The sequence below is a fragment of the Pelobates fuscus genome, chromosome 2 (genome assembly GCF_036172605.1).
Source record: "Pelobates fuscus isolate aPelFus1 chromosome 2, aPelFus1.pri, whole genome shotgun sequence".
Taxonomy (NCBI): domain Eukaryota; kingdom Metazoa; phylum Chordata; class Amphibia; order Anura; family Pelobatidae; genus Pelobates; species Pelobates fuscus.
In genome coordinates, this window is record NC_086318.1 from 167,255,236 (window position 1) to 167,282,951 (window position 27,716).

The window sequence follows — 27,716 nt, forward strand, 5'->3', positions numbered from 1 at the left end:
CTTCACAATACCTATGAATAACAATAACATACCATATTGTTTCTTAATTTTTTATTTTTGCTTCCTTCTTCAGGCATCCCTTCAATCAATAGCTAAAACAAACAAAAGCTCTTCTTCTGTAAGTACTTAATGTTTCTTATTCAAATCTCATTATTTCTTCTACCTTGCATACGCGTAGATATTTAGTCATAAAACAAATTGCTATACATGCAAGCACTAAATACTATGTAGATTTAATTTGTACAATGCTTACCAGGCAGCTAGCCAGATGAGAAACAATATATGTTGTAAAGCACAAAGACTTTACAGTAAAATATATAAACAAACAGACAAGTACTCAGCACATGATTTCTATTTGTCAATATAATATTACAACATTTACATTATAATTGTAATTTGTAAACCTATCTGAAATATCATGTATATGACATTTAATGAAAAGAAAAAAAAATAGAGTGGACACATAGAGACTTTCAATAATATTAATAAACAAATCAGTTAACATGGGAGACAAAATATTGTCACTAGAGCAGGAAATCAGAGCACAGGTTGACATAGATAACAATAGAAGCAGGGGTTAGTCAGAAACTTGCTTTTCTAATGAAGGTATTAATTTAATATATTTGAAGCTGTGCAAATGATTACAATCTGTTAGAAAAACATGTTTTTATTTTTTTAACGTAAATTCCCACTGACTTTAATGGCGACTTCTGTAGACACTATGTCCCCTCCCTACCAGGTCTTGGGGGTAGCATTAAGTCCCCTTAGTTTATTAATTAGAGCACCCACCCACTGACTACAGGTGTTAGTCGGAGGGGGCACTATGTTCCTCTGTTTATTTTAATTATAGGCCCCACCTGTTGGCCATGAGCAGGGAAAGGGGGGGACGACGACGGGGGGTGTTCTCCATGTACCCACCACTTCATTTATTTAAATAATTGCCTCACTATGGTGACTGGTTGTGGACAATTAATGCTCTATCCCTGTTCTTTCAATTAAGCCCCCATTCAATGTCAACAGGTGGGGTCATAGCTAATATATGTAACTGGGGACTGGGCAGCAATACTGCCCTTTGCTAGTCTAATATTAAAGTGAATACCCATTGATGGCTTGCTATTTCACAGATATGCCCCCATTCACATCATGGGGAATGTGGGTATGGGGAGGTATAAAAACCTGTACTAATATCTCCATAGTGATACCCATGGTGATACCCATAGGAAGTTTTTAATATCGCAACCTGCAGTCAAACAGATAACCCAGAATCCCATTGCAACCAAACTAGCTAGCCCATTGGACATTTTGTTTGCCTCAAGATTTGGGCATGTGGAGGCTCGAAATTCAGTTTTTCAGCCGAATAAATGATTGGCTTAACTTATACTGAACTTATACCAAACTTTATACTATCAGTGAGTCTCAAAGTCTAATATACAATGACCTTTATTTTGCAACATTCACAGGGTCTGAAGCATCTGTCAGTTAAAGAGCACTAAAAATGTCCCCCAGCTGACAGATGGAAGGCCTAGGTATCTATTGAGGGTTTGAGTGTTATTGAGGGTTAAATCCTTGCTCACACATCATTGTAGTCAATGGGAGTTTAAATACAGGGCTGAATGCAGCACTCACGTTGAATAAAAACTTGCCTGAAAAAATTCTCCAGGTCAGTAATGCTTCCAGTTCAGCTACCTTTGGCCTTAATGGAACCCTCCAAACACATAACGCACTTGAGCTTGCTGATGTGATTGATGTATGTGTGAAGAGTGTGTCCTCTTTCTTTTCATTTTATAAAACCTGCAGATAGCAATAGAAATTGGCATGTTTATAAATAAACATTGTTACACCACCCTGACTGTCAATTTGACTGGTCCTGTTACATCCTAGTAGCTTGTTTAAGTAGTAATAAAATTGAGAGGTTGGCAACTGGTCGATTGTCCATCAGAAATATATTCAAATATAGATAAAGTATCCACACAAGGGTACTAACAAAAGAGGTGCCAATAAGAAGGCACTTTAAATATACGTATGTATTGCATAAAAGTTTTCACTTTGCCATGTCTAGCCCATAGCCTTTTTTGGATCCACCGATCACCATTTGGCAGGGTTAAGCCTAAACAAGATCTTGAAGTTCTTTGTCATGCCGGTCTTATTTTTTGAAACTGAACTGTATATGATGCAGTATTGTGCATTTATGGGTGCTGCAGTTGCTTTCTAGCATTGTATTTGTGTGTATGTGGGCTATTATTTTGTATATGTTCAGGTATGGTCTGTGGTATTGTGTATGATACCTATGAATGTGGGCTGTGTATGCAGACTGCTTGAGGAATTGTGTGTCTGGATGATATTTTACATTGTGTGTATGTGTGGGGCTGTTTGTGGGGTTGCACGTGAGAGGATGGTTGTGTGATTGTGCACATGTATGTGGCTTGTCAGTGATGTGATTTTGGGGACTATGTGTGTGTTTGTGTGTGGGCTGTTTATATTATTTGTATGAGCGTAGGCTTATTATGCAGCTCTGTGTATATCTAGCAATGTGGTTGGTATTCCTGGGACCCAGTGGGCCCAGGCTGACCAGGTACATGTCAAGGGAAGGAGCTGCTCTTGTGTGGATTCCTGTATACAAGTGCTGGGAGGAAGCGATCTGAGATAATTTTTCTCTAAGTGCTGCAATGTGTAAATTGAGGAATATTGGATAAATTGTATTGAATAAAGATGCTAAGACTTATAGCTTTCAATCACTGGAAGAACTGAAGATATGGCTAAGAGAAAGAAAATCTGTACTCTCATGAAGTCTAACCTCATATGAAACAAATATAGAAAAGGAAGGAAAAGGAGGGGAGGAGGGAAAAAGAGTAGAAAAAAAAATATTTTTTTTTTCTCCTGTATGGATTCTAATGTAAGGTCTTATAGACACACAGTTAAATTGAAAATATAGTGTACCCACAAAGTATGAATGATGGGGATTGACATTTTGATACTATAATTTATTTAAAGATCAAGATAAGAGATGAATGGTGTAAATTAAAAAAAAAAATCTCTGTCACTTTCTCTATTAAATAACTGTAAAAGTGGAGTTTTCCCTTTAGATTGTTAGCCAAGATTATTGTATAACAACTTTGCTTTAATAATAATTATGGCAATTATAACACTTATTTTAGTTTGAAAACAAATAGATTAGAATGCTAGATAAGTGCTGGAGGGAAACAGCGGATGGGGATTGATCTAATCACAGGGGAAGGTTAGTAGATACCGTATTTATCGGCGTATAACACGCCCCGGCGTATAACACGCACCTCATTTCCAGAAGGAAATTCCAGGAAATTTCCACCTCTCCCATAGTATTCCCCCCCCTCATCCCATAGTGTTCCCCCCCCTTTCCATAGTAATCTCCCCCCCTCCCATAGTATTCTCTCCCCCCTCCCATAGTATTCTCTCCCCCCTCCCATAGTATTCCCCCCCATAATATTCTCTCCCCCCTCCCATAGTATTCTCCCCCCCCATAGTATTCTCCAACCCCATAGTGTGTCCCCCCTCCCATAGTGTCCCCTAGTGCACTTTCCCTCTGTCCCATATTTACTTACCTGTCTTGAAGCGTGGACCGGCTTCACAGCGCGCACCGCGGAACTGGAACTTAAATTTCAGGTTCCGGTTTCCGGCGGGACTGAAAGGAAGTGTGCACACAATAGTGTGCACACTTCCTTTCAGTCCCGCCGGAAACCGGAACCTGAAATTTAAGTTCCAGTACCGGCGGGACTGAAAGGAAGTGTGCACACAATAGTGTGCACACTTCCTTTCAGTCCCCCTGGAAACCGGAACCTGAAATTTAAGTTCCAGTTCCGCGGTGCGCGCTGTGAAGCCGGCCCACGCTTCAAGACAGGTAAGTAAATGTAGGATATCGGCGTATAACACGCACCCATGATTTTCTCCCTATTTTCAGGGAGAAAAAGTGCGTGTTATACGCCGATAAATACGGTAATTATTTCAGTTGAAATAGAAAGCAAATGGTGAATACAAATATGAGTATTGTTTTGTTCTCATTTATGGATTCCAATGATGAATATTATGTACATAGTTAAACTATAAATATAAAACATTCACAACACATCACAGAAAGGTTTTGGAGAGATGGGGATCGCCTCAATAAACTAGGATATTATAATGGATTTAAAGTTCATGATGATAGGTGAATGGAGAAATTTAAGTATTGCATGTTTTTGGTTTGTTTTGCTTTTTCACTGGATTTATATAGTCAGTCATTTGAAATAATGGCAACATTTTGTTTTTTCCCTCTTTAGATTGTGAATCAAAATTGTTTTGTAGTACAACTTTGCTCTAATAACAATTAGGGAAAACATAGCACTTGTTTTAGTTTTAAAATAAATAGGTAAGCATGTTGATTAAGTAAGAAAAATAAAAAAATCTGTGAAATCTTGCGCTTAAAACTGAATTGGGAATATATGAATATCTAAAAGCTACACTTATGAGAGTCTCTCCCCAACAGCAAACAGATTAATCAATAAGAATAGGTGTACTAAGTATTTATACTTTCACAGTATTTATACTTTCATTCAGTGCATATAGTGGGATGCTCAAATAAAAGACACGTACCCTTATGCAATAAGGGATACAATTTACAGTGAGAACTATAATATAAAAGAGAGCACAATATGGTGCAATAAAGTCTAAAACCAAATGTGACAAAATATTTTATTGGATCGCACTCACAAGTGTAGAGCCAATAGGACAGGTTCAAATCATTCTGGCAGATGTGTTCTTAGGCGACACTATCCATCTTCTGTTCTTAGTTGAATCTGCTCAATAGAGGGAAATAAAACAAATGGAAGCGATAGCTTCTGGTGAAGTTTGTTGAGACATCCAAAGTGAAAGTGCAAAGCATATATACCAATTACTCACCTTCTTAAGAGCCTTAAAACTTGTCTCTAAGGAAAAACAGTCTTAGTGCCACTTCAGGGGGGCATTGCCCTCTCATTGAAATGGAAGAAGAGTTTGAAGATAGCCCCAACATTATTTATGTTTATTAATACATAGAATTACTCCATGAAAACAATATGGAATAGGCAGAAATTTTAAAGTACTATTTTTCTTCAGTATATATTAATGATGATCCTATGGCAAGAGATATGCAAATGATTGCTGCAAAAACTTGCAGATAACTTGTGATTGGATGACTCAAGACAAGATGCTACAGCAGTTAAAGAAAATTAATGTAAATAAAGCTCTGGGGCCTGACTGTACTCACCCATGAGTACTTAATGAGCTAAGTGGAGAAATAAGTGAACCTCTGTATTTAATCTTTCAAGATTCTTTTGTTTCAGGTATTGTACCGGAGGATTGGAGGAAGGCAGATGTTCCTATATTTAAAAAGGGTTCAAAATCCTTTTTTGGAATATGCTTTGCAATTTTGGGCACTTGTTCTAAAGAAAGATATAATGGCACTAGAAAAAGTGCAGAGACGAGCTACAAAATTGATCAAAGAAACTGAGCATTTTAGTTACGAAGAAAGGTTAGAAAATGTAAATCTCTTTAGTTTGGAAAAACAGTGCCTCAGATGGGATATGACAACATTTTACAAATATATTTGGGGCCAGTACAAACCATTATCTGGAAATCTATTCATAAACAGGGCTATACATCTAAAGTGACATCTAAAGATACCATTATTTTCATCATATCATATAATTACTATTAAAAAAATCACGTCACTTCCACCCGCCCCTATGCTGATATAGCCACCAGGACTTATACCCAAAAATGAAATGGAGGACTAGGCGAGTGGGAATAGTGACGTTAGTTGGGGCCATTCCGTGTCACTTTCGCCTATTCATGAGGATGAGTGGGATCAGCTGGGACTGTCAATTACCTCAAAATCCGACGTCCATGATTGGCCAGTAAGAAAGGAGGGAACAGTGCCCCCCTGAAGCAACACTAAGGTTATTTCACGTAGAGCCGAGTTTTATCATTTTCATTTGTTTTATTTTCCTCTCTTGTGCATATTTGACTAAAAACAGAAGAGGGATATTGTCACCTTAGAACACATCTGCCAGAGTGATTTGTGTCTGTCTCATTGGCTCTACATTTGTGAGTGTGATACAATAAAATATTTTGGTTTTAGATTTCATTGCACCATTGTGCTTTCTTTTATATTATAGTTATTGCTGTAAATAGTATCCCTTACTGCATAAGGGTAAGTGCATTTTATTTGAGAGCTCCACTATATGCACTGGTGGTAGTATAAACACTAAGTATAAACAGGTAGTATAAACACGAAGTACACATGTTGGATAATTGGTTGAGGCAAAACACATAGGGAACAGGGCTTGTCCCAATCATAGGGAAAGGTTAGTAGATAATTACTCAAGATGAAAAGGATTGAAGTATATTAATATAAGTGTGGGTTTTTTGTTTTTGTTTTTTCTCCAACAATGGAAATACTCAAGACAGGAAATCCCTTACTATGGATAGCTATCAGTTCTAAACAAGAAGAGCCAGAGTTCTTAAAGGACCACTCTAGTGCCAGGAAAACATACTCGTTTTCCTGGCACTAGAGTGCCCTGAGGGTGCCCCCACCCTCAGGGACCCCCTCCCGCCCGGCTCTGGAAAGGGGAAAGGGGTAAAAACGTACCTTTTTCCAGCGGTGGGCGGAGAGCTCTCCTCCTCCGATCCTCCTCTTCCTGGTCCTTTAATTAAGAAATACATTTTGCTGTTTTTTTAGACTTCTCTTAATCTAGGAATAATCGCCTAAAGAGAGAGAATTAAAAAAAAAGATGAAAGGGTGAAGGAAAGAGAAATACTAAATGTTAACCATCCATCAATCTTTCCACCAGGATTTTTGATTTTTTTTTTTTATTTTTTTATTGTCACTGGTTTTGTGACATCTCCCTATGCTGTGTTATGGGTAACACATCATGGGGGAAGGTAATGAATAGATACCTAAATCCAGAAATTCCTAAAGACTATGACAAAAACTAAATTGAAATTTGCAGCCAAAATTAACACTGTTCCTTGCTTGTCTAGGCTTCTTTAATGGTTCACACTATCTGTTTTATTCATGATTGTTCAACAAAAGAGAGCTGGTACAGGATTGAAAGTAAGAGAATAGGTCTAAATAAAAATCTTGCTTCAGTTTTTTTTTACTCTCTTTGGAAACCATAAACAAATTAAACTTCTTTAATGATATAACATCTTTGAATAACATTCTATTAAACTGGTATAAAGAAAATCTTTCTGTCTCTGAAAATAACTTTTTAGGTGATCTCCTGAAAGATGTTAATCTATCTCAGTGGGTCTCTAAAGGTATGGAATCTGTGGCAGACCTTATAAGGACATAACATTTTCTGACTTAAATTTAACAACCTACATAACAGATGGCATTTAGTTCCCTTAACCTTAAGCAAAATATTTCCAGATACATCTTCGGCATGTTGGAGATGTGGCAAATTAGATGCAGATTTTCTTTGTATATTGTGAAAATGTTCCTCTATCGGAGATATCTGGCAAGAGGTCAGGATTAAACGTAATTCGATATTTGTTCTTAGCCAGACTATGCCTATAAAATTGTATTCTGTTTAAATAATTGACTCACATTCTGTATAAGCAATATTTTATATATATATATATATATATGTTACACACACACACACACACACACACACACACACACACATATATATATATATATATATATATATATATATATATATATATATGTGTGTGTGTGTGTGTGTGTGTGTAATTTTATTCTAACTGTAAGTTGATAATATATATTGATAACAATACAAATAATGTGTAGAATACAAATAATGTGTATTTATTGCAGTAAAAGCTACCAATATTATGATATTCACATTTTAAATGCCATGCAGAACTAAGAAATGTTTTTTTTTTCACTCTTTTATTTGATATATTATTATTATTATTATTATTATTATTATTAATAAATCATGTTTCACATATAAATGTATGATTTGAAATGAAAGTCCAGTTTCTCTTGAACAAAAGTATATCTAATAAGTGTGGGTGCACTAAATATGAAAGAGGTAAATTATGGTTGAACAGACATATAGTCAAATTAAAGGATTGTTTTAACAGTTTAATAGTTTTAATAACACCTACTCACATACTCTCAATCTTCTTTGAAGTTCTCATTCACTTTGTAGTTGCTATGGCTAGTTGAAGAATTTTGAAGCTCTGCAATGCAGGACTGCTCATTTTGATTTCAATATGTAAGGATTGTTGTTTCGGTTAACCATGTCAGCTATTTCTCAGCTACTTCTTGGTGCTTGAATAATTAACTAGATATGATTTATTTTTACAATAAATGAATATAAAACAACTGACACATATACAAAGCATTACATTTATTATGCATGTAAGTAAAGCAATTAAATAATGGCCACTATGTAAAATAACAAATATGTAACTTATTATATATAATGTCAAATATTTCGACAATGTAGCCAACCAACAAACAATAGGGACAATATTGCCAAACGTCTCGATAAGGTATATAATATACACTAGTGACAGCAGCATAGACAGTGCAAAACAGACAGTGTTATAGGGACACTGTAGGCACCCAGACCACTTGAGCTAATTAAAGTGGTCTGGGTGCTGTGTCCCTTTTGCACCTAGTGCTGCAATGTTAAACATTGTAGTTCCAGAGAACATTGCAGCACTAGGTCTGCCCTCAATGGCAGTCTACCAGACAGCCACTGGGGGCGCTTGCGGAATCGTAATGTACTTTTGGTCCGTTATCTAACTCTTGACATCCTTACACTCTGCATGAGGACCTCCAGCGTGAGATTTTTCCCCATAGGAAAGCATTAATTCAAGAGGGAGGCAGAGGGATCGATAGTGCCAGGAGTACAGCGTTGTATTCCTGGAACTACAGTATCCCTTTAAGCAAAAAAGTATGTGAGCTAAGCTGGCTAGCTTGCAAATCTCTTAGATTAAAGACTGCCATACACTCAGACTGCAGTAGAAGAGAACACACTCAATGGTGTGGTGTGATGTGGCTGTCAGAGGAAGAAAAGGCTGAACCAGTCCGGTATGCTGTATGCTTGTTCGTGCACATATCTGCTCCCAGCAGCAGGATATATGATGCTCACATAAATGCTTAGTGGCGCCAGCTGCCAATAGTATTACAATTGTTCTCAATTAAAGGTTGTCTCAGAACAAGAAATATCAGGACGTGGACAAAATTAAAATAAAATAAGAGCAGTCTAGCAGACTTTATTAAGACTTGTTCTGTGCATAATTCTGGTTTAGGGTGGCTTGAATAAATAGAAATCACCAAGTGCTGGAGCAATCAACTAATGATTAATTAATCATTTAAACATATAGTAACCTACATTAAAAAGGTATCCATGGCAACACATTGCAAACAATTACAAACAAATGAAAGGAATTATAATCAAATGACAAGCATCTTGGTTCAAATGAACCAATTTACTGCTACTAAAATTGTTTGACGCATTGAGTATATTATGTCTATTAGAACTTCATATTTATTGTGGAAACATCTATTTCATCTTCTATATAAACACATGTACATATGTATATATGCATCTATCAGCCAAAACATTAAAACCACTGACCGATTAGGTGAATAACATTGATTATAGCATTTCAATGGCACCTCTCAAAGTGTGGGATACAGTTCAGTCTGGAAATATTTGGACACGGACACAAGTTTTGTTATTTAGGCTGTTTACTAATATAAATTCAAGTTGCAGTTAAATAATGAAAATAATCTTAAAGTGCAGTCTCTGAGTGTTCAGAATTAGAGCTCTTTAATATGTAGCCCCCATCTTTTTTTAAGGGACCAAAAGTATTTGGACAATTGGACAATTCACTCAAAATCTGATTCATGGACAGGTGTGGGCTATTCCTTTGCTATTTCTTCATCAAGTAAGCAGGCAAAATGTCTGGAGTTGATTCCAGGTGTGGCTTTGCATTTGGAAGCTGTTGCTGTGAACCCACAATATGCGGTCAAATAAGCTCTCAATGGAACATTATGAGTGGTCAAATCAACAGTTTGATACATTCTGAGAAATAAAATAACTCAGAACATCCATGGAAAGTAACAAAGGTGGATACTTGTAGGATCCTTTCCATGGTAAAGAAAAATACCTTCACAACATCCAGTCAAGTGAAGAACACTCTCCATGAGGTAGGCATATCATTAACCAAGTCTACCATAATGAGAAGACTTTACATGAGCAAATACAGAAGGTTCATAATAAGGTGCATTCATAAGCTTCAAGAATAGAAATGCCAGATTAGACATTGCCCAAAAAAATCCAGCCTAGTTCTGGAACAGTGTTCTTTGTACCAGAACGATGGGAAGAAAAAAGAATGGAGAAGGTTTAGAACGGCTCATGATCCAAAGCATACTAGATCTGTAAAATATGGTAGCGGCAGTCTCATGTCATGGGCATACATGGCTTCCCATGACACTGGGATGCTAGTTTTTATTTATAATGTGACAGAAGTAGAAGGATGAATTCTGAAGTGTATTGGGATATGTTGTTTACTCAGATTCAGCTAAATTCAGTGAAATTGGACAGCACTTCACTTTACAGATGGATAATGCCCGAAAACATACTGCAAAAGCAACCCAGGGTTTTTTTTTAAGTCAAAGAAGTGGAATATCCTGCAATGGCTGAGTCAGTCACTTGAACTCAACCCCATCAAGCATGCATTTTACTTGCTGAAGGCAAAACATAGGACCCATGAACAGACAACAACTAAAGACAGCTGCAGTAAAGCCTCGCATAGCATAACAAAGGAGGAAACCCAATGTTTGGTGATGTCCATACTTCAAGCAGTCATTGCCTGTAAAGGATTCTCTACAAATAACTTGGACATAGGGGGATGTCTGACACCAGCCGACCTATGTACCTTTGCCCACACAGACTGGATATACAACTGACAATTCTTACTGAGAAACCAACTTAAGCCCCTCACAGACATCATAACCGATACCACGCCTATGGGCATAGACATACTACATCCAACTGAAAACATATTACTCGGCCTTCCCAACCACACAATGCCTCCATAGAGACCTTACTCAGTTTGAGACCATTTGCACGAGGAGACGGCACATAGAGAAAGGGATATCCCTCCTGTATGCTATGCTCATATTTGAATAAGATACACCAGCCCTGAAATACACAGCCAAATGGGAAAGGGAAACGGGAACCACACTGACCACGCAGGAATGGAAGAAAATATACATACTCACATATAAATGCTCCATCAGCTCCAAGTACCAGGAGATTAGCTTCAAGATTCTGACCCACTGGTATAGGACACCTAAACGCAGAAGCGTCGGAGATGTGTTGGAGATGTGGTACCGCCACAGGTTCTGCTCTTCACATCTGGCGGAGCTGACCGGATATAACCCCTTTCTGGTCAATGGTTAACACTAAGATTTGACAAATTACAGACACCGAACTGCCACTGCAACCACTTTCCATGCTATTACACCACACAGACACCACCCTAAACACATACAAGAAGTCACTGACAAAACATCTCCTCACTGCCGCAAAATCACTAATTCCCACACTATGTAAACAAAGGGGTGTGCCTACCTTCCAGCAACGGACAGATAGAAAAGGGGAAATATACGACAACTCCCTAACTCCCTAACAGCAACTCTACAGGCTAGAGTGGAGAAATGTACACGAACCTGAGCGCCGTGGCTGAAGTATCTCTCAGCGGGAGAGGCGGGAAGCTGAGTACCCTCTATACCTCTTCCCTACCCCCCCTTCTTCTCCTCCCTCCCCTCTTCCCCCAACAGTAACCCCAACATAAACCACTACAGACATGCATCTTGCCCTCTAAAACAACCATGATACTATGCAGTCGTCCCTCGCTCCCACACTACCTATTGAGCGATGAACCACATAAGCAACTGTCCAAAAAACGAGCCTCCAGTTTCAATAAGATATTGTCCTCATGTGTTCCTCACAGCCCTGTTGCAACACATGTGTCAGAGGCATATATACTCTCTTACCTGTTTTGTCTGTATAATTTCTATAACAAAAATTAAGATTTTCAAAAAAGAACACATAACCAATTCAATTCTAGTAACATTATTCCATCTGAAATGTTACAAGCTACAATTACTCCAATACCAAAGGTTAATAAAGATCCTACTTCTATTACAAATTACCGGCCAATATCCCTTATTAACTTAGAGAGGTTGAAGGGAGTTCTCCCAGATTTAATCCACTTAGATCAGTGTGGGTTTATTAAGGGAAGAAGTACTAACGATAATACCAGAAAGGCGATAAAAATAATTCATCATATGAATTTACAAGAAGAAGGTTTGATTATGATGGCCCTCGATGCTGAAAAGGCCTTTGCTCTGGTGACTTGGCGGTTTTTAGATGCGGTATTGGGAGCCTTCGGCATCGAGGGTACAGTTAGGAAGAGTATTATGCTTTTGTACACCAAACCTACAGCTAGGATCTCGGGTTATATGCTTCTTTCAGATTGGTTTAAAATTGGAAACGGCACTTGGTAGGGTTGTCCTCTTGCCCCACTGCTGTACATCCTAATGATGGAACCTCTGGAAAACTTGATAAGACAGGATAAGGATATTAAAGGTATAACTATTGGAACATTGGAATGTAAACTCACCCTACATGCGGATGATGTTCTTTTAACCCGAATCTTTCCGCAACTTTCTATTCCTAAAGTACTTCAACTGATTGAGGAATATGGTAGTTTTTCTAATTTTGAACTTAATCTTAATAAAACCCAAATATTATTGAACAAAGTACCTATACTTGATTTTGAGTATACCAAATCAAGATTTAAATTTGACTGGTCCTCTAAGTATATAGATTATCTGGGGATCAAATTATATATCTTGATGAAATTATAAAATAAAATTATAATTTCAAATTAGGTGATCTTAGAAATACTTTATCAAACTGGAAAGGGATGGAATTATCCAGGACGGGCAGGACAGAAGTTATAAGATCTTACCCGCTTCCAAAAATTACGTATCTATTTAAAAATATACCACTTAGAATTGATAATACTGTACTTAAAGAAATTCAACTAACAATTAATAAATATATCTGGCAGGATAAAAAACCCAGAATAACTTCAAACATTTTATACAGAGATTCCAAAAGGGAAAGGTTTATCTTTTCACAATATATTTTCTTTGTATAACAATAATATGATAACACGCTATTGCTTGGGATAATTTGTCAGCCGCCAGACCAATATAGTTGTAGATTAAAAAACAAGATTTGGGAAAATTGGAACCTTTCTTTTTACTCTGGTCAGGTATAGATCCTAAGAGTAAAAGAAGCAGATTTACTTTCAGTCAAAACCCAATAATCAGAGACATTCATACAATTTTTTACAAATTCAAGATTACAGCTTTGTTATTACGAAACTCTCTTTTGTCAAATATGCCATTAGAAACTATAGATTTGGCAAATAAGAGATATTAATTTGTCAAGTTGGAGAGAAAACAACATTAAATGCTTAAATGATTTAGATCCACATGGAACACTAGTATATTTTGATTCGCTTCAGTCTAGATTTGATCTTCAGCCTAGAGAAGTCTTTAGCTATCTTAGACTGAAAAACGTTATTCTAAAAAAAACAATTGTAATAGATAATCCTTTAATCGATTTTCTAAATAAACATTACAAATATAAGACCACCTCTAGAGTTTCTAATCTCCTTACCCAATTGCAGCCACAAGAAAAAATTTGACCATGGATTAAATTGGAAAAGGAGATGGATATTGAATTGAACTACGAGGAGTGGATAAAGGGCTTGATGCTAGTAAGGAAGAACATACACTGGATGAATTTAATAGAAACCCAGTATAAATTAACATTGCGTTGGTATTTAACCCCTGTTAGACTACACAAAATTTACTCTAACTTGTTAAAAACGTGTTGAAGGTGTGTAGTGAATGAGGGCTCCTTATTACATATTGGGTGGGGATGCTCAAAATTAAAAAATATAATCAAGTCTCTGCAAAATCTTTTAGTATCCTTATTAGGGATTAGATTTGATTTATCTCCTCAGATGTTTCTTTTCAACATTCAGCTTCCAGGAAATCCTATCCAGAATTGTTTAATTGTGCATATATCTTTAGCAGTTAAAATTTGCATTTCACGTAGATGGAAATCTCAAGGTGGTTTAATATGGACAGAGATATTGCAACAAATAGATTACCAATATAGAATGGAGGTAGCATTCTTTCAAGATTATCTCCAACATGTTTAGATGGGAATTTTCATTAACCCCCCCCCCCCCACCCCTCCTTCCTGGACCTTGTATGATGAGTGACTGACAGTTTTGTGTTGCAGATCTATATATATATATATATATATATACAATGTGTGTATTTTTTTAAAGGCATGTTGAATTTGCACTTAAAAATGTATATGAAGAAAAGTCCTATAGCTATATTTTGAAATTACATTTTTAAATTTGTATCTCATCCTTAAAGACATGTAAAAGCACATTTTTAATCTGATACTTTTCTTGTTTTTTGGATTTAATTGACTGATTGTAATTTCAACTATTTTGAAAATAAAAAAAGAATATGTTTAAAAAAATAAAATAATATATATATATATATATATATGTGTCAAGAGTCTTTATCCAACATGCTTCACGTTGAAGAAGAAGTCTCTTCCTATCTCATCCTCTGTGGAGTGGGGGAACGTGGTCAATCGCCCTAAATTTTAGGGTGGGCAGGGTATGTTCTTTTTACAAAAAGTGTTTTGCCACTTGGAGGTCAGTCTGTAGGCAATACAAATATTGGATGTATGGTTCCTAATGCATTCCCTAAGAGGGAAGTCAGTTTTCCCCACATAGGAGAAACCGCATAGGCATTGTAGTTTGTATATAACAAAGTCTGTCGTACAAGTCAGTCTGTGTTTCATGGAATATTTCTTTCCAGTATGAGGGTGGGAGAAGAATTCACCTGTTACTATGTGACTGCATGTTACACGGCCCAAGCAACGAAAACAGCCGGTGTTGAATGTTGTTTCTCTCTTAGTATAACAGTGTATTGGGTCGGTTTTTACTAAGTAGTCACATAGGTTTTTTCCTCTCTTGAAGCACAACATGTGAGGGTTGTGAAAGATCTTAGGTAAGTTAGTATCCTTTTCCAGGAGAGGCCAATTACATCTTAATGTGTTGAGTAGTTTAGGAGATGTTTTGTTAAAGGTAATAGGAAATACCAAGCGTTGTGTCACTTCCTTGGACCGTCTGAAGGTTGTTTGGCTTTTAGTTAGTGCTTTTTGTGGTGTGGATTCTTTATATCCCCTTTGTTTGAATTTATTCCACATTTCTTTACAGAGGGGATATAAGGACGGAAAGGGATATAAGCATTACCACAAGTGACCAGGAGTGCAAACCTTTGCTATATATATATATATATACATATACATATACATATACATATATGTATATATATACTGTTGTCGCGAACCCGAAATTTTCGGTTCGCGAACGGCGAACGCGAACTTCCTCAAATGTTCGCGAACCGGCGAACCGCGCGAACCGCCATTCAATGGACTTCAATGGGCAGGCGAATTTTAAAACCAACAGGGACTCTTTCTGGCCACAAAAGTGATGGAAAAGTTGTTTCAAGGGGACTAACACCTGGACTGTGGCATGCCGGAGGGGGATCCATGGCAAAACTCCCATGGAAAATTACACAGTTGATGCAGAGTCTGCTTTTAATCCATAAAGGGCAGAAATCACCTAACATTGACACCTGTCCTCAAAGCCCCTGATACACACTGACACAGAGCAGAATAGAGACTGTTCCCCGTCCTCAGAGACCATGATACACACTGACACAGAGCAGAATAGAGACTGTTACCCCTACATAAGGTCACTTGGCAGATATGGCGGGGTCGTGGGAGGGGGAGGATGACTTTCACCTCTTCCCCTGTTAGATTCCCGTTGTGCTGTGACATCACCCTTATACGCTGTGTAAATACTATTTAATTTGATCAGCATGGCCACTTGAGTTTTTATAGTTTTCACGCTGCTTGTAGTTTATATATGACACAGAAGCTGGCAGGCAGGCAACTGCTCTTCTATTACAGTGAAAACTAATTATTTATTTTAAATCTAAAGCTTAACCAATTGTTAAAACAGATATGAGTGGTGGCACTGGGCAAGTAGGCACAGTATCCAATGTGAACCTCACACAGAAGCTGGCAGGCAGGCACCTGCAATTACATTACACAGGAAAAAAAAAAAAAAAAAAAGCAGCCTGATGTTATAGCCATAAAAAGGGCTTTTTGGGGTGCTGTCCTTACAGCAGAGATCAGATGAGTCCTTCAGGATTGTAGTGGACACTGAATACCCTAGCCTAGCTATCAATTTCCCTATCTAATCAGCAGCAGCTAAACTTTCCCTCCTCTCACTAAGCATGCAGCTTCAGAATGAATTGAAAATGGATGCTGGGAGGGAGGTTGGAGGGTGTGGAAGGGAGGGAGTGCTGCTGATTGGCTGGAATGTGTCTACTGACCGAGAGGCACAGGGTCAAAGTTTGCCCAATGATGACGAATAGGGGGCGGATCGAACCGCCCATGTGTTCGCCCGCGGCGGCGAACGCGAACACGCTAAGTTCGCTGGGAACTGTTCGCCGGTGGACAGTTCGGTACATCACTATATATATATATATATATATATATATATATATATTGATTTGAAGCTCACTGATATACCCATGCACAGAGCAAACTATTGTAAAATATATGGCTATGGAGCTTTATGAAATTTTCTCCTACACCAAGAATCTTTGTGAGTATTATTGCTGGACCTCTGTGAAATACTCTAAATACTCCTAAACAGTAGAATTAAGGTTTTTTTTTTTCTCTAATTTTGCCAAATCATTTTTAGATTTGACAAGAAAAAAAAAAGAAACACAGGGCACCCAAAACCCAACACCTCTTCTGCAACTAAGATAATGTAGATGTTTGGATAATAATCATAAGTTGCAAGTATTGAACCGTAATGCTCACCCTAGATATACATAGAGTTGCAAGAAAAAGTATGTGAACCCTTTGGAATGATATGGATTTCTGCACAAATTGGTCATAAAATGTGATCTGATCATCATCTAAGTCACAACAATAGGCAATCACAGTCTGCTTAAACTAATAACACACAAAGAATGAAATGTTGCCATGTTTTTATTGAACACACCATGTAAACATTCACAGTGCAGGTGGAAAAAAGTATGTGAACCCTTGGATTTAATAACTGGTTGACCCTCCTTTGGCAACAATAACTTCAACCAAACGTTTCCTGTAGTTGCAGATCAGACGTGCACAACGGTCAGGAGTAATTCTTGACCATTCCTCTTTACAGAACTGTTTCAGTTCAGCAATATTCTTGGGATGTCTGGTGTGAATCACTTTCTTGAGGTCATGCCACAGCATCTCAATCGGGTTGAGGTCAGGACTCTGACTAGGCCACTTCAGAAGGCATATTTTCTTCTGTTTAAGCCATTCTGTTGTTGATTTACTTCTATGCTTTGGGTCATTGTCCTGTTACATAGTTACATAGTTACATAGCTGAAAAGAGACTTGCGTCCATCAAGTTCAGCCTTCCTCACATATGCTTTTGCTGTTGATCCAAAAGAAGGCAAAAAACCCAGTCTGAAGCGCTTCCAATTTTGCAACAAACTAGGAAAAAATTCCTTCTTGACCCCAAAATAGCAGTCAGATGTCTCCTTGGATCAAGCAGCTATTACCCCACTAATTAGAAATTGTATCCCTGTATGTTATGTTTTTGCAAGTATTTATCCAATTGCAACTTAAACATCTGTATAGACTCTGACAAAACCACCTCTTCCGGCAATGAATTCCATATCCTTATTGCTCTATTGCTCTTACTGTGAAAAAAACTTTTCTTTGCCTTAGATGAAATATCCTGTTGCAACACCCATCTTCTGTTGAGCTTTAGCTGGTAGACAGATGGCCTTAAGTTCTCCTGCAAAATGTCTTGCTAAACTTGGGAATTCATTTTTCCTTTGATGATAGCAATCCGTCCAGGCCCTGATGCAGCAAAGCAGCCCCAAACCATGATGCCCCCACCACCATACTTCACAGTTGGGGTGATGTTTTGATGTTGGTGTGCTGTGCCTCTTTTTCGCCACACATAGTGTTGTGTGTTTCTTCCAAACAACTCAACTTTGGTTTCATCTGTCCACAGAATATTTTGCCAGTACTGCTGTGGAACATCCAGGTGCTCTTGTGCAAACTGTAAACGTGCAGCAATGTTTTGTTTGGACAGCAGTGGCTTCCTCTGTGGTATCCTCGCATGTAATCCATTCTTGTTTAGTGTTTTACGTATTGTAGATTCGCTAACAGGGATGTTAGCATTTGCCAGTGACTTTTGTAAGTCTTTAGCTGACACTCTAGGATTCTTCTTCACCTCATTGAGCAGTCTGCGCTGTGCTCTTGCAGTCATCTTTACAGGACGGCCACTCCTAGGGAGAGTATCAGCAGTGCTGAACTTTCTCCATTTATAGACAATTTGTCTTACCGTGGACTGATGAACAGTAAGGCTTTTGGAGATACTTTTATAACCCTTTCCAGCTTTATGCAAGTCAAGAATTCTTAATCGTAGGTCTTCTGAGCGCTCTTTTGTGCGAGGCATCATTCACATCAGGCAACGCTTCTTGTGACAAGCAAACCCAGAACTTTTGTGTGTTTTTTATAGGGCAGGGCAGCTGTAACCAACACCTCCAATCTCATCTCATTGATTGGACTCCAGTTGGCTGACATCTCACTCCAATTAGCTCTTGGAGATGTCATTAGTCTAGGGGTTCACATACTTTTTCCACCTGCACTGTGAATGTTTACATGGTGTGTTCAATAAAAACATGGCAACATTTCATTCTCTGTGTGTTATTAGTTTAAGCAGACTGTGATTGTCTATTGTTGTGACTTAGATGATGATCAGATCACATGTTATGACCAATTTGTGCAGAAATCCATATCATTCCAAAGGGTTCACATACTTTTTCTTGCAACTGTATATACATTTTTTTACTGCACCTCCTGTTTATCTAGTGCTCACTTCTCACGAGATCTGTGATTGAATCAACATTTAGTGATTGTCCCGTAGCCATCAATCATCTTTTTTCTCATTAATCATCTCTCTTTTTATTTTGGTCACGATGGTTAGAACTGTGTTTGTCCATTGCGCAGCTCCTTTGGTTTGTGATTTGGGTACATTTTTGGCTTGGAGTTAGGGAATTCAACTGGTCACCTTATTTGCTCAGGTTTTGATGCTTTGCAGTTTGGACCCAAACAAATCTCTAAGTCTTGTAAAGACTTCCTACTTGAAATCAATGTAAAGTAATCAAATTACCCAAAATTGGATTATATGCAACCTTAAAGGGACACTATAGTCAACAGAACAGCTACAGCTTAATGTAGTTGTTCTGGTGAGTATAGTCAGGCCCTTCAGACTTTTTGTTGTAAACACTGTCTTTTCAGACAAAGTAATTACATTACAGCCTAGTAATTACATTACCTAGTAATAACATTACCTCCAGTGGTAATTCCTCAGATGGATTGAGACACTGGACTTTCCCCATAGAGATGCATTGATGTAATGCATCTTTATGAGGATATGCTGATTGGCCACTGGAAGGATGGGCACTTGGCCCCTCCATGCCTCTTTGACGATCTTAGCCAATCTAATTAAAAATGCAAATGTCTAAGATCATCAATTCTCATGATGTTAACCAATGAGACAGACCAGAGGCAAGGCCAATGCCGGCAGCCTTTAAATAACGTACGTTTTAACCTATCTAAGAAGGCAAAGGGTTAAAAGCCTCCTAAATTGTGGTTTTAACACTGTAGGGTCAGGAATACATGTCGGTGTTCCCGACCCTATAGTGTTCCTTTAATGTGATTACAATTAAAATGTCAAAATTGTTCTTAAAAGTTACTGCCTTTAAGGTTATAGGTGTTTTCGAGGTATTACAAGAGAAGATAAAAGTTGAAAGATTGAAAGTTGTACATTTTCTAATTTGGCTTTTACTTGAACATTATAGCTACGTGTTTATGCTTAGTCAATAAACCCCAGAATAAAATTCATACAAATGCAAATTAAATCAAATGGAAATCTGTTTCAGAATGTTAAACAGTGTTTTGTGATTTTTATAAGTAAAATAATAAATAGCAATGAATATTACTAAACTTTTGCACAAATGCTTTTCAACAAATCAAATTCCTTCTAATATACACCCGAATTAATCGAACTGTCCAGGATGTACTAGACAGATTGCTTAGTTTGAATGTATATTATTATATTAATAGTAATTTTATTCATTTCTGGCAGGTGAAAAAAAGGTTTGTGCACAATTCTAAATAGTATTGTACTAATCTGATTTTATGCTAGTTACAGTTTTGCCTTTCATTCTCCTAAAGACAAAGCCTGGCGTAATCCGTCCAATAACATTAAGAGTGACATTAATGGAGCAGTATGACGATATAGGTCATTCTCATCCATACAATCAAGGCAGTGTGACCTCCGGGAGAAATACATCTGGCAGTGTAAGTATATCTCAAATTATATGTTACTAAATTCACAATTTTAATAAAAATTTGCTTGTTCTATATGTTTCCAGGTGACATCTCCATTATCATATTATATTATTATGTAATTTTTTTATATACATTATTAATTTGTTTAAACAAAATGAAAAATGTTTTCCCAAACCACTTTTTAACCAAAGCAGGTTAGTATATATTTCCCCCATTTTATTTTATATATCATTGGCCAAATTGATAAATTTAAAAAAAAAGTGTCTCACCCACTAGTTGGTATTTTTATTAAACCATACAGGTGAGGGAATGGAGAACCAATCCCAGTCCTCCTCTCCATAATATGTATTTATTTATGGAATTATTCTTTTTGATTAATGTCTTATCTGATTACCTTTTTTGAGAATATTTACGACATCTTTTTCGTAGTAATTTGAGGCTGTTGTTGATTATTAAGAAAATTATTTGCAGTATTTCCAGCTTAGAGTATTTAAAGATGATCTTTCCCAAGCGCCGCTATTTTAGCCAACATTTTGCTAGTCAAATTGTAATTTGCTACATATTAAAGTTTTATGAATAATCCATTTTTTGTTTCTTCAAGTTTTAATCTTCTTTCTATCCAAACCACCTTAACTTTGATCTGCGGAACAACATTTTGTGAATCTAAATACATAAATATACAATTTTTAATAAATATCAACAATTTCCTTGGCTTCTATACTTTTAATTTGTAGGATAGTCTAAATGCTTGCCCTCTAAATCAATTGGTGCAAGAGGGTCTGTAAATCTTTTGCTCTTTAGACACTGAAATGAACTCATGAGATCAAAGCAAATTCAATGAATGTAGCACAGTATGGCTTTAGGCTCAGTCTCCTGCATAAAAGGATAAGGCATCAAACAATTTAGATAACGTGGCTCACTGAGCTTATATTGAACAACTCTAATGGTTTATCAGTGCTAAGCAGATTTATGTTACAAACATCTTATCACAAAGACTGAAAGACAAATAAAGGTCAATTAGCACTTATAAGAAATTAGAAATGGAGGTAGGTGGGGAGTGAGTGATTTGATATTTATTAATTATCCCTATTTATTACAAAGAATATTAAGTAATTCAAATATTAATGCAAATACTCCTTACAAAGCATATCTATAACCCATATAATTGTGATGTATTTCTTTTTGCACAGCCTTCTCATGCTAATTTACTGTAGATTTTTTTTAAATTCCTTCTTTATCCTGGGTAATCAGATTATATGGATCACCCATCAGAAAGTCGTTTAGATAATGGACAAGTGTAATAAGATAGTTTAAACAGATAGATTTGAATGGCAATATAAATTTTTTCCCAATGGCAGATTCAGATCCAGATCTTGAGGGTGCTCCAGCAATTAATATCTGGTGGATTAATGTGCAAATGACTTATACAATTATTCTTCTTCACCAGTTGCCTATGTGTTCTCTAGTCTCTCCCCTACAAACTATGTTAGTGTATTGATTTGAAGTTCACCAATATACCCATGCACAGAGCAAGCTATTGTAAAATATATTGCTATGCAGCTTTATGAAATTTTCTCCTACACCAAGAATCTTTGTGAGTATTATTGCTGGACCTCTGTGAAATACTCTAAATACTCCTAAACAGTAGAATTAAGTTTTTTTTTTTTTTCTAAATGATTAACTCTAGCGTTTGATCAGGAATTTGATCAGGAAATGAAGGCAAAAAATAGCCAGGCAGTGACTGTAGCTTGTAGCAAGCCAAACCCTCTGCGCTATGAGAGTTAATTATGTGGCAGCTGTCTAGCGCCTGCAAACCTGCAGTCACATTAGATCATTAAAATAAATCAATTAAAAATATCCTATGTGGGCCAATAAGAACCTCATTTTACCATGATGGAGATTTAATATATTCTTATGCAAACAATTTCTATGCCCAGTCACTAGCAAGGCTCCATTATGTGGGGATGGGTCCTGTAAAATAACGGTTGGACATGGTCTCTCATGTTCCCTCACATGTGGGTATTAGGTGGGGCTATTTAGTAAAATAAAATGGGTTAGTGCCTGAGCTGAACGGACGCATCTCATCAGAGCTCCGGGCACTAACCACAAAACTCAACAAATTCCGGGGTACCTCGCAGCCATCGGACCCCGTACTGCCACTCACCATACTCCGGAAGGGGTGAGTTATAGAGACATGCCTTTCTTGTACCCGAAATCAGGCAAGAAGGCTCGGTGCAAATCCGGGGCCTACCTAGGGTATTGAACCACACGGGCCACCACGCGGAATCTTGAGGCAGAGTTGGATGAGCTATACAGCCCCTCCTGGCTGCCTGATAACCCTCCACAGCACACAGACACCATGGGATGCAGATCCCAGAAGCCTCTGTCTGGCCCCAGCAAAAACTCCCAAGACAGTGGAGATGCTGCAGCATCCAACAGGTCTCCAAAATGGCGGCCCGGTTGGACAATGGAGTGCACGGGATAGAATCCCAAGCTGACCCAACTGCACCTGGAGATGTCATCACCCCCACGACAGTACTGGAGGATATGGCAGGACCCACTAGCCCCTGCTACCAAAAAGTACATTGCCAACCTCCTAAGGGAGCTACCACAGATGGCGGCCAATCTAGACGTGGTCTGCACTGAAGTGCAGGCGGGGAAAGTGTGCCTTCTTGATCCTGGCAATCAGCTCCTCCAGAGACCGCTCAGCCATCCTGAATAAGAAAAAAACAAACTTACCAGGCTCAAGCAATGCAAAAACACCAACTCAGCCTTGTAAGTCAAATTAGTAATGGGGATTTCTAAAATGGCCAACATTTATATCAGCCCAACCCCTAAACCCTCCCCGACCAATCACCTTCAGGTTCCCCCTAAGCTTGCTTCCAAGCCCTGTCAAGGCCCCTCTGCTAAGCTGCGCTTTTCTTCTTGAGGCTACATTCTTACTTGTGAATCATTGACTCTGTCTATAACACTATTGGCCAGCATGCCTTAGATCCCATCTTTTTTTCTAATAACGCCCCTATTTACTCTGACCTGCTTTGCCCTGGAATGGCTGACTACTGTTTATTCCCTCCCCTTTATTATTGTTTCTTTTCCCTCTGCCTGAGCATTTACTGTCTCTCCTCATAAGAAAGCTACTGGTAATTATGTTTAATGTTTTCAAATCCAGATGCATCTGTTGGTAGCGTTTGATTATTGTGTTTAATTAGCACAAATGTGAAAAGTGTTGTTATGTATACTTCTGTGTCTGAGGGGGTGTGATGAAACAAAAGGCTTTATTCATGAAACAGGGAATTGAGAAGTACGGTAAATTACAAAATGAAAGCCAAAATAGCAGATTTTAACATATAGCTTACTGGGGTAATTTGTCCAACTACATATTGCTACATGTGCATTATTTTGTATGGGTATTTTTCAGTGTGGGCTGCTATCTGTATGGGCTTTTATTTTCCATGTGGGCATTATACCATGTGGGCATTTTTCCATGTGGGCAATTTTCAGTGTGAGCAATGTGTGGACAGTGTTTTTTTCTGTTGGCAATTTTCATGTGGACTTTTTTCATGTATGTTTTTTCTCATAGATTCTCATTTTGAGGATTTTTACATACTGACAAGGCACCTGTGGTGCCTATATCAAGCATGTGACTATTCTGCCTAAGTAGAAATCTGGCTGGGAATTATTAATGTAAATTGTTAGTAGCAGTAATATTAAGACAGGAAATGTTTAGTCTAAACACTAGTGAAAAAAATCCTCAAATCAAGTACATTGCATTTAGATGTGTAAATATATTAAACTAGAATAAGTAAAAATAATATATACACACGCCTGTTTTGTAAAAGGAACCCTTCTAAGAATACCTCTAAGTCTGCCAGTTAATGTGATGTTGGTTTTATGTTAATTAGATACAAAAGAAAGAAAGATATGAAAATACCAGTACTGGAGTACAAGTCTAAGACTGTTTTTAACTTTATCAGTGTTTTAAAAGTATTTAAAATGTTCTGCTATATTTTAATTCAACATCTTCTTGGTGTTTAGTAAAATATGTTTTAGATCAATTTTGTTTATATGGAGGAGATTGTAATTGAAGTCTAATAGATTTATAAGCTGACAAAATGTGTGTGTGTGTGTGTGTGTATATTTCAGTATCATTTGTATAAGGGTAGTGGTCTACTTCTTACATAAAATACTTTCCCTACTGCTTTCATCCTTTCCTTCAATTTTTTCACTAATTTTGGAGAATAGTTGGCTTGTGTAGAATTATGTTTGAAAGCTTTTGATTTTAGTTAATTTATTTTGTAAAAAAATGAATATAATACAGTCTGGCACAATATGTAAAGATTTATAAAAAAAGGCTTTGAGAAATTATAGATCATTTGCAATTCTTATGTGAATTGCATTCTTCTGCAGCAATAGGTTTGATGCTTAGAGGAAAACAAAAATTGTATCTATCCCTTGTTTGCATCAGGTTTCTCAATGAATTCCCAACTCGCTCTAATGCATGAGGGCTTTAATAGTCCACACACATTATTCATGTACAGTCACTTAATATAAGATGTTATTTTGTGTAAGAAGATGTTCACACAAGCCCTTATTTTCCCTGTAGAATTGAAAAATAATAAATTGAAGATAACTACAGTTTTTGTTTCTTTTACAAGAGAAGATATTATACAATCAATTTAAACTGCTTAAAGGAGAGTTGAATATGTTATCTTAGCTGTTATTCGCAGCTACAATTGATGAGTCTATTTGGGAAAAGGTATTAAGAAAATTCTTATGTTTATTAAACTATATTAAAGAAAGTGTTTATAAGTGCCTTGATATTTATATATAATAAAATTATATATCTACACTATTGAGCCACATTTGTTATCTTTATGTATATTCACATTTTTAAAAACACCCCAGTACAATATTAGTGATTCCAAAAGGACTGGAGAAACTCAGAAAGAGACGTCTCAAGAAGTTTTTGAATTAATTAATAATTTGAATGGTGCAAATTTTGGTTCTGACTAAAAAAAATGTTTCCAAAGAAAGAAATTCTTTGGGAGACCCAATATATGGTCGATTTATGTTTGCTTAGCTAAATTTTGATTCATGAACTGAATCCAAAAACCAGATGAAAAAGGTGTAAAAATAGGCCGATCAGTGTGCAGCAAAATATTATGTATTTCTGTTGTAGAACACTGACAGAAGTATATTTCTGCCATTTGGTTCCCAGCTCTAGTGAGAAAAAGTAACCAATACAGAGAAAAACAGAAAGAGCAGTAATATATAAATATAGATGTTTTTTAACTATTCGTCCTGCTTTTCTCTCCATTGCTTGTTTTTCACTTGAGCTTTGAACAAAATCAACATTTAGTGACTGTTCCCTAGCCATCAATCAAACTTTTTTACCCCTAATTTTTGTCGAGGAGGGTCAGATTTTAGAATATTGACCCAACTATGTTTAGCATATTTTGCTTGGAATTCAGTCATTCTCTAGAGCACTAGAACAGCCCAAATTTGGAAATCTAATTAATATTACTTTGTCTAATCTATTTTTTGGATTACTTAGATAGTTATTTGGACTTTTCTATCTTTTTTCTATGTTGCATATACTTAAAATTGTTTGTATTTTCCAATAGAAATATAGTAATTTTCCAAAGAAACAGAAAAATGATAAGCTGTGTTTTGTGTGATCTTCAACAAAAAAGTTCTAATTATAACACAGGGGCACTCCAGTTCCATAAAGAACTTAAAATGGACACTGTAGGCATCAAAACAATTTTAGCTTAATGAAGCAGTATGAGTGCATAGATCATGTCCCTGCAGTCTCATTGCTCATTTCTTTGCCATTTAGCTATTCAATCATCTTTAGTTTATTTCAATGCAGTCTTAACCACACCTACATGAAAACATAATTTAATTTTCATACAGATGTTAACTTCCTTTAGAAATGTGTATCTCCTGTTCAATAAATTGAGCCTTAATTACACACGAAAGGCTCCTGCAGGCTCTAGAAGACTATTAACAGAGCAGCAGATAAGACATTTTAAATTAAACAGAATGTGCAATAAAGTAAGCTTAGACATTAGATCTTTCTTTACAGGAAGTGTTTAGGAAGGTTGTGCAAGTTACATGCAGGGAAGTGTAACTAGGGCTGTATAAGCAAAGTGATTTAATTCCTAAATGAAGAGAATTAAGCAGTGAGACTGCATGAGCTTTATCTATACACCAAAACTGCTTAGTTAAGCTAAAGTTGTTTTGGTGCCTATAGTGTCCCTTTAACCCCTTAAGGACTGAGCCAATTGTACACGTTATGATCAAAACAAAACGTAACAAAACCTGGAAAATGCTCTATATGTCTGTTCAACAATAATTCAACTCTTTCATATTAAATACACCCACACTTATTATATATCATTTTGTTCAAGAGAAATAGGACTTTCATGTCACATCCAATATTTATATATTAAAATGTAATTTAATATGAATAAAATATAAATAAATGTGAGAAATTAAGAGGTGTAATTTTTTTAGTTCTGCATGGCATTTTAACTGTAAATGTCATAATATTGTTAGCTGTTACTGCAATAAAGTACACATATCTGAATTCAGGAATGTATGACGAGTAAAACAGTGCCCCCATGTACAAGGTTTATGGTGTTTTGGAAAGTTACAGGGTCAAATATAGCATGTTAAATGTTTCAGTATACACACAATGACATTTGTTAGATTGGTTATGGTGCCTTTGAGACCATATGGTAGCCCAGGAAGCAAAATTACCCCAATGATGGCATACCATTTGCAAAAGAAGACCATCCAAGGTATTACAAATTGGGTATGTCCAGACTTTTTTAGTAGCCACTTAGTCACACAAACACTGGCCAAATTTAGCGTTCATATTTGTTTGTGTGTGAAAAATGCAAAAAACTAAATTGAACGCTAATTTTGTCCAGTGTTTGTGACTAAGTGGTTACTAAAAAGACTTAACATATCCAATTTGCAAAACCTTGAGTTGTCTACTTTTGCAAATGGTTTGCCATCATGGGGGTAATTCTCATTCCTGGGCTACCATACAGACTCAAAGGCAGCATAGCCACCCTGGCATATTTCAATGTGAAAAAACAGAAATGC

At 36.9% G+C, this 27,716-nt stretch overlaps 1 protein-coding gene across 3 annotated transcripts in view; it reads left to right on the forward strand.

Annotated features, from left to right (window-relative positions):
* MLIP (muscular LMNA interacting protein) overlaps positions 1-27,716 on the forward strand; it is a 427,685-nt gene that overhangs the window by 329,116 nt on the left and 70,853 nt on the right. For all 3 annotated transcript variants that reach the window (XM_063442933.1, XM_063442935.1, XM_063442934.1), the window contains 2 exons: positions 74-118; positions 20,484-20,609. In XM_063442933.1, the coding sequence (XP_063299003.1) occupies positions 74-118; positions 20,484-20,609 (171 nt within the window). The remainder of the gene's footprint in view (positions 1-73; positions 119-20,483; positions 20,610-27,716) is intronic.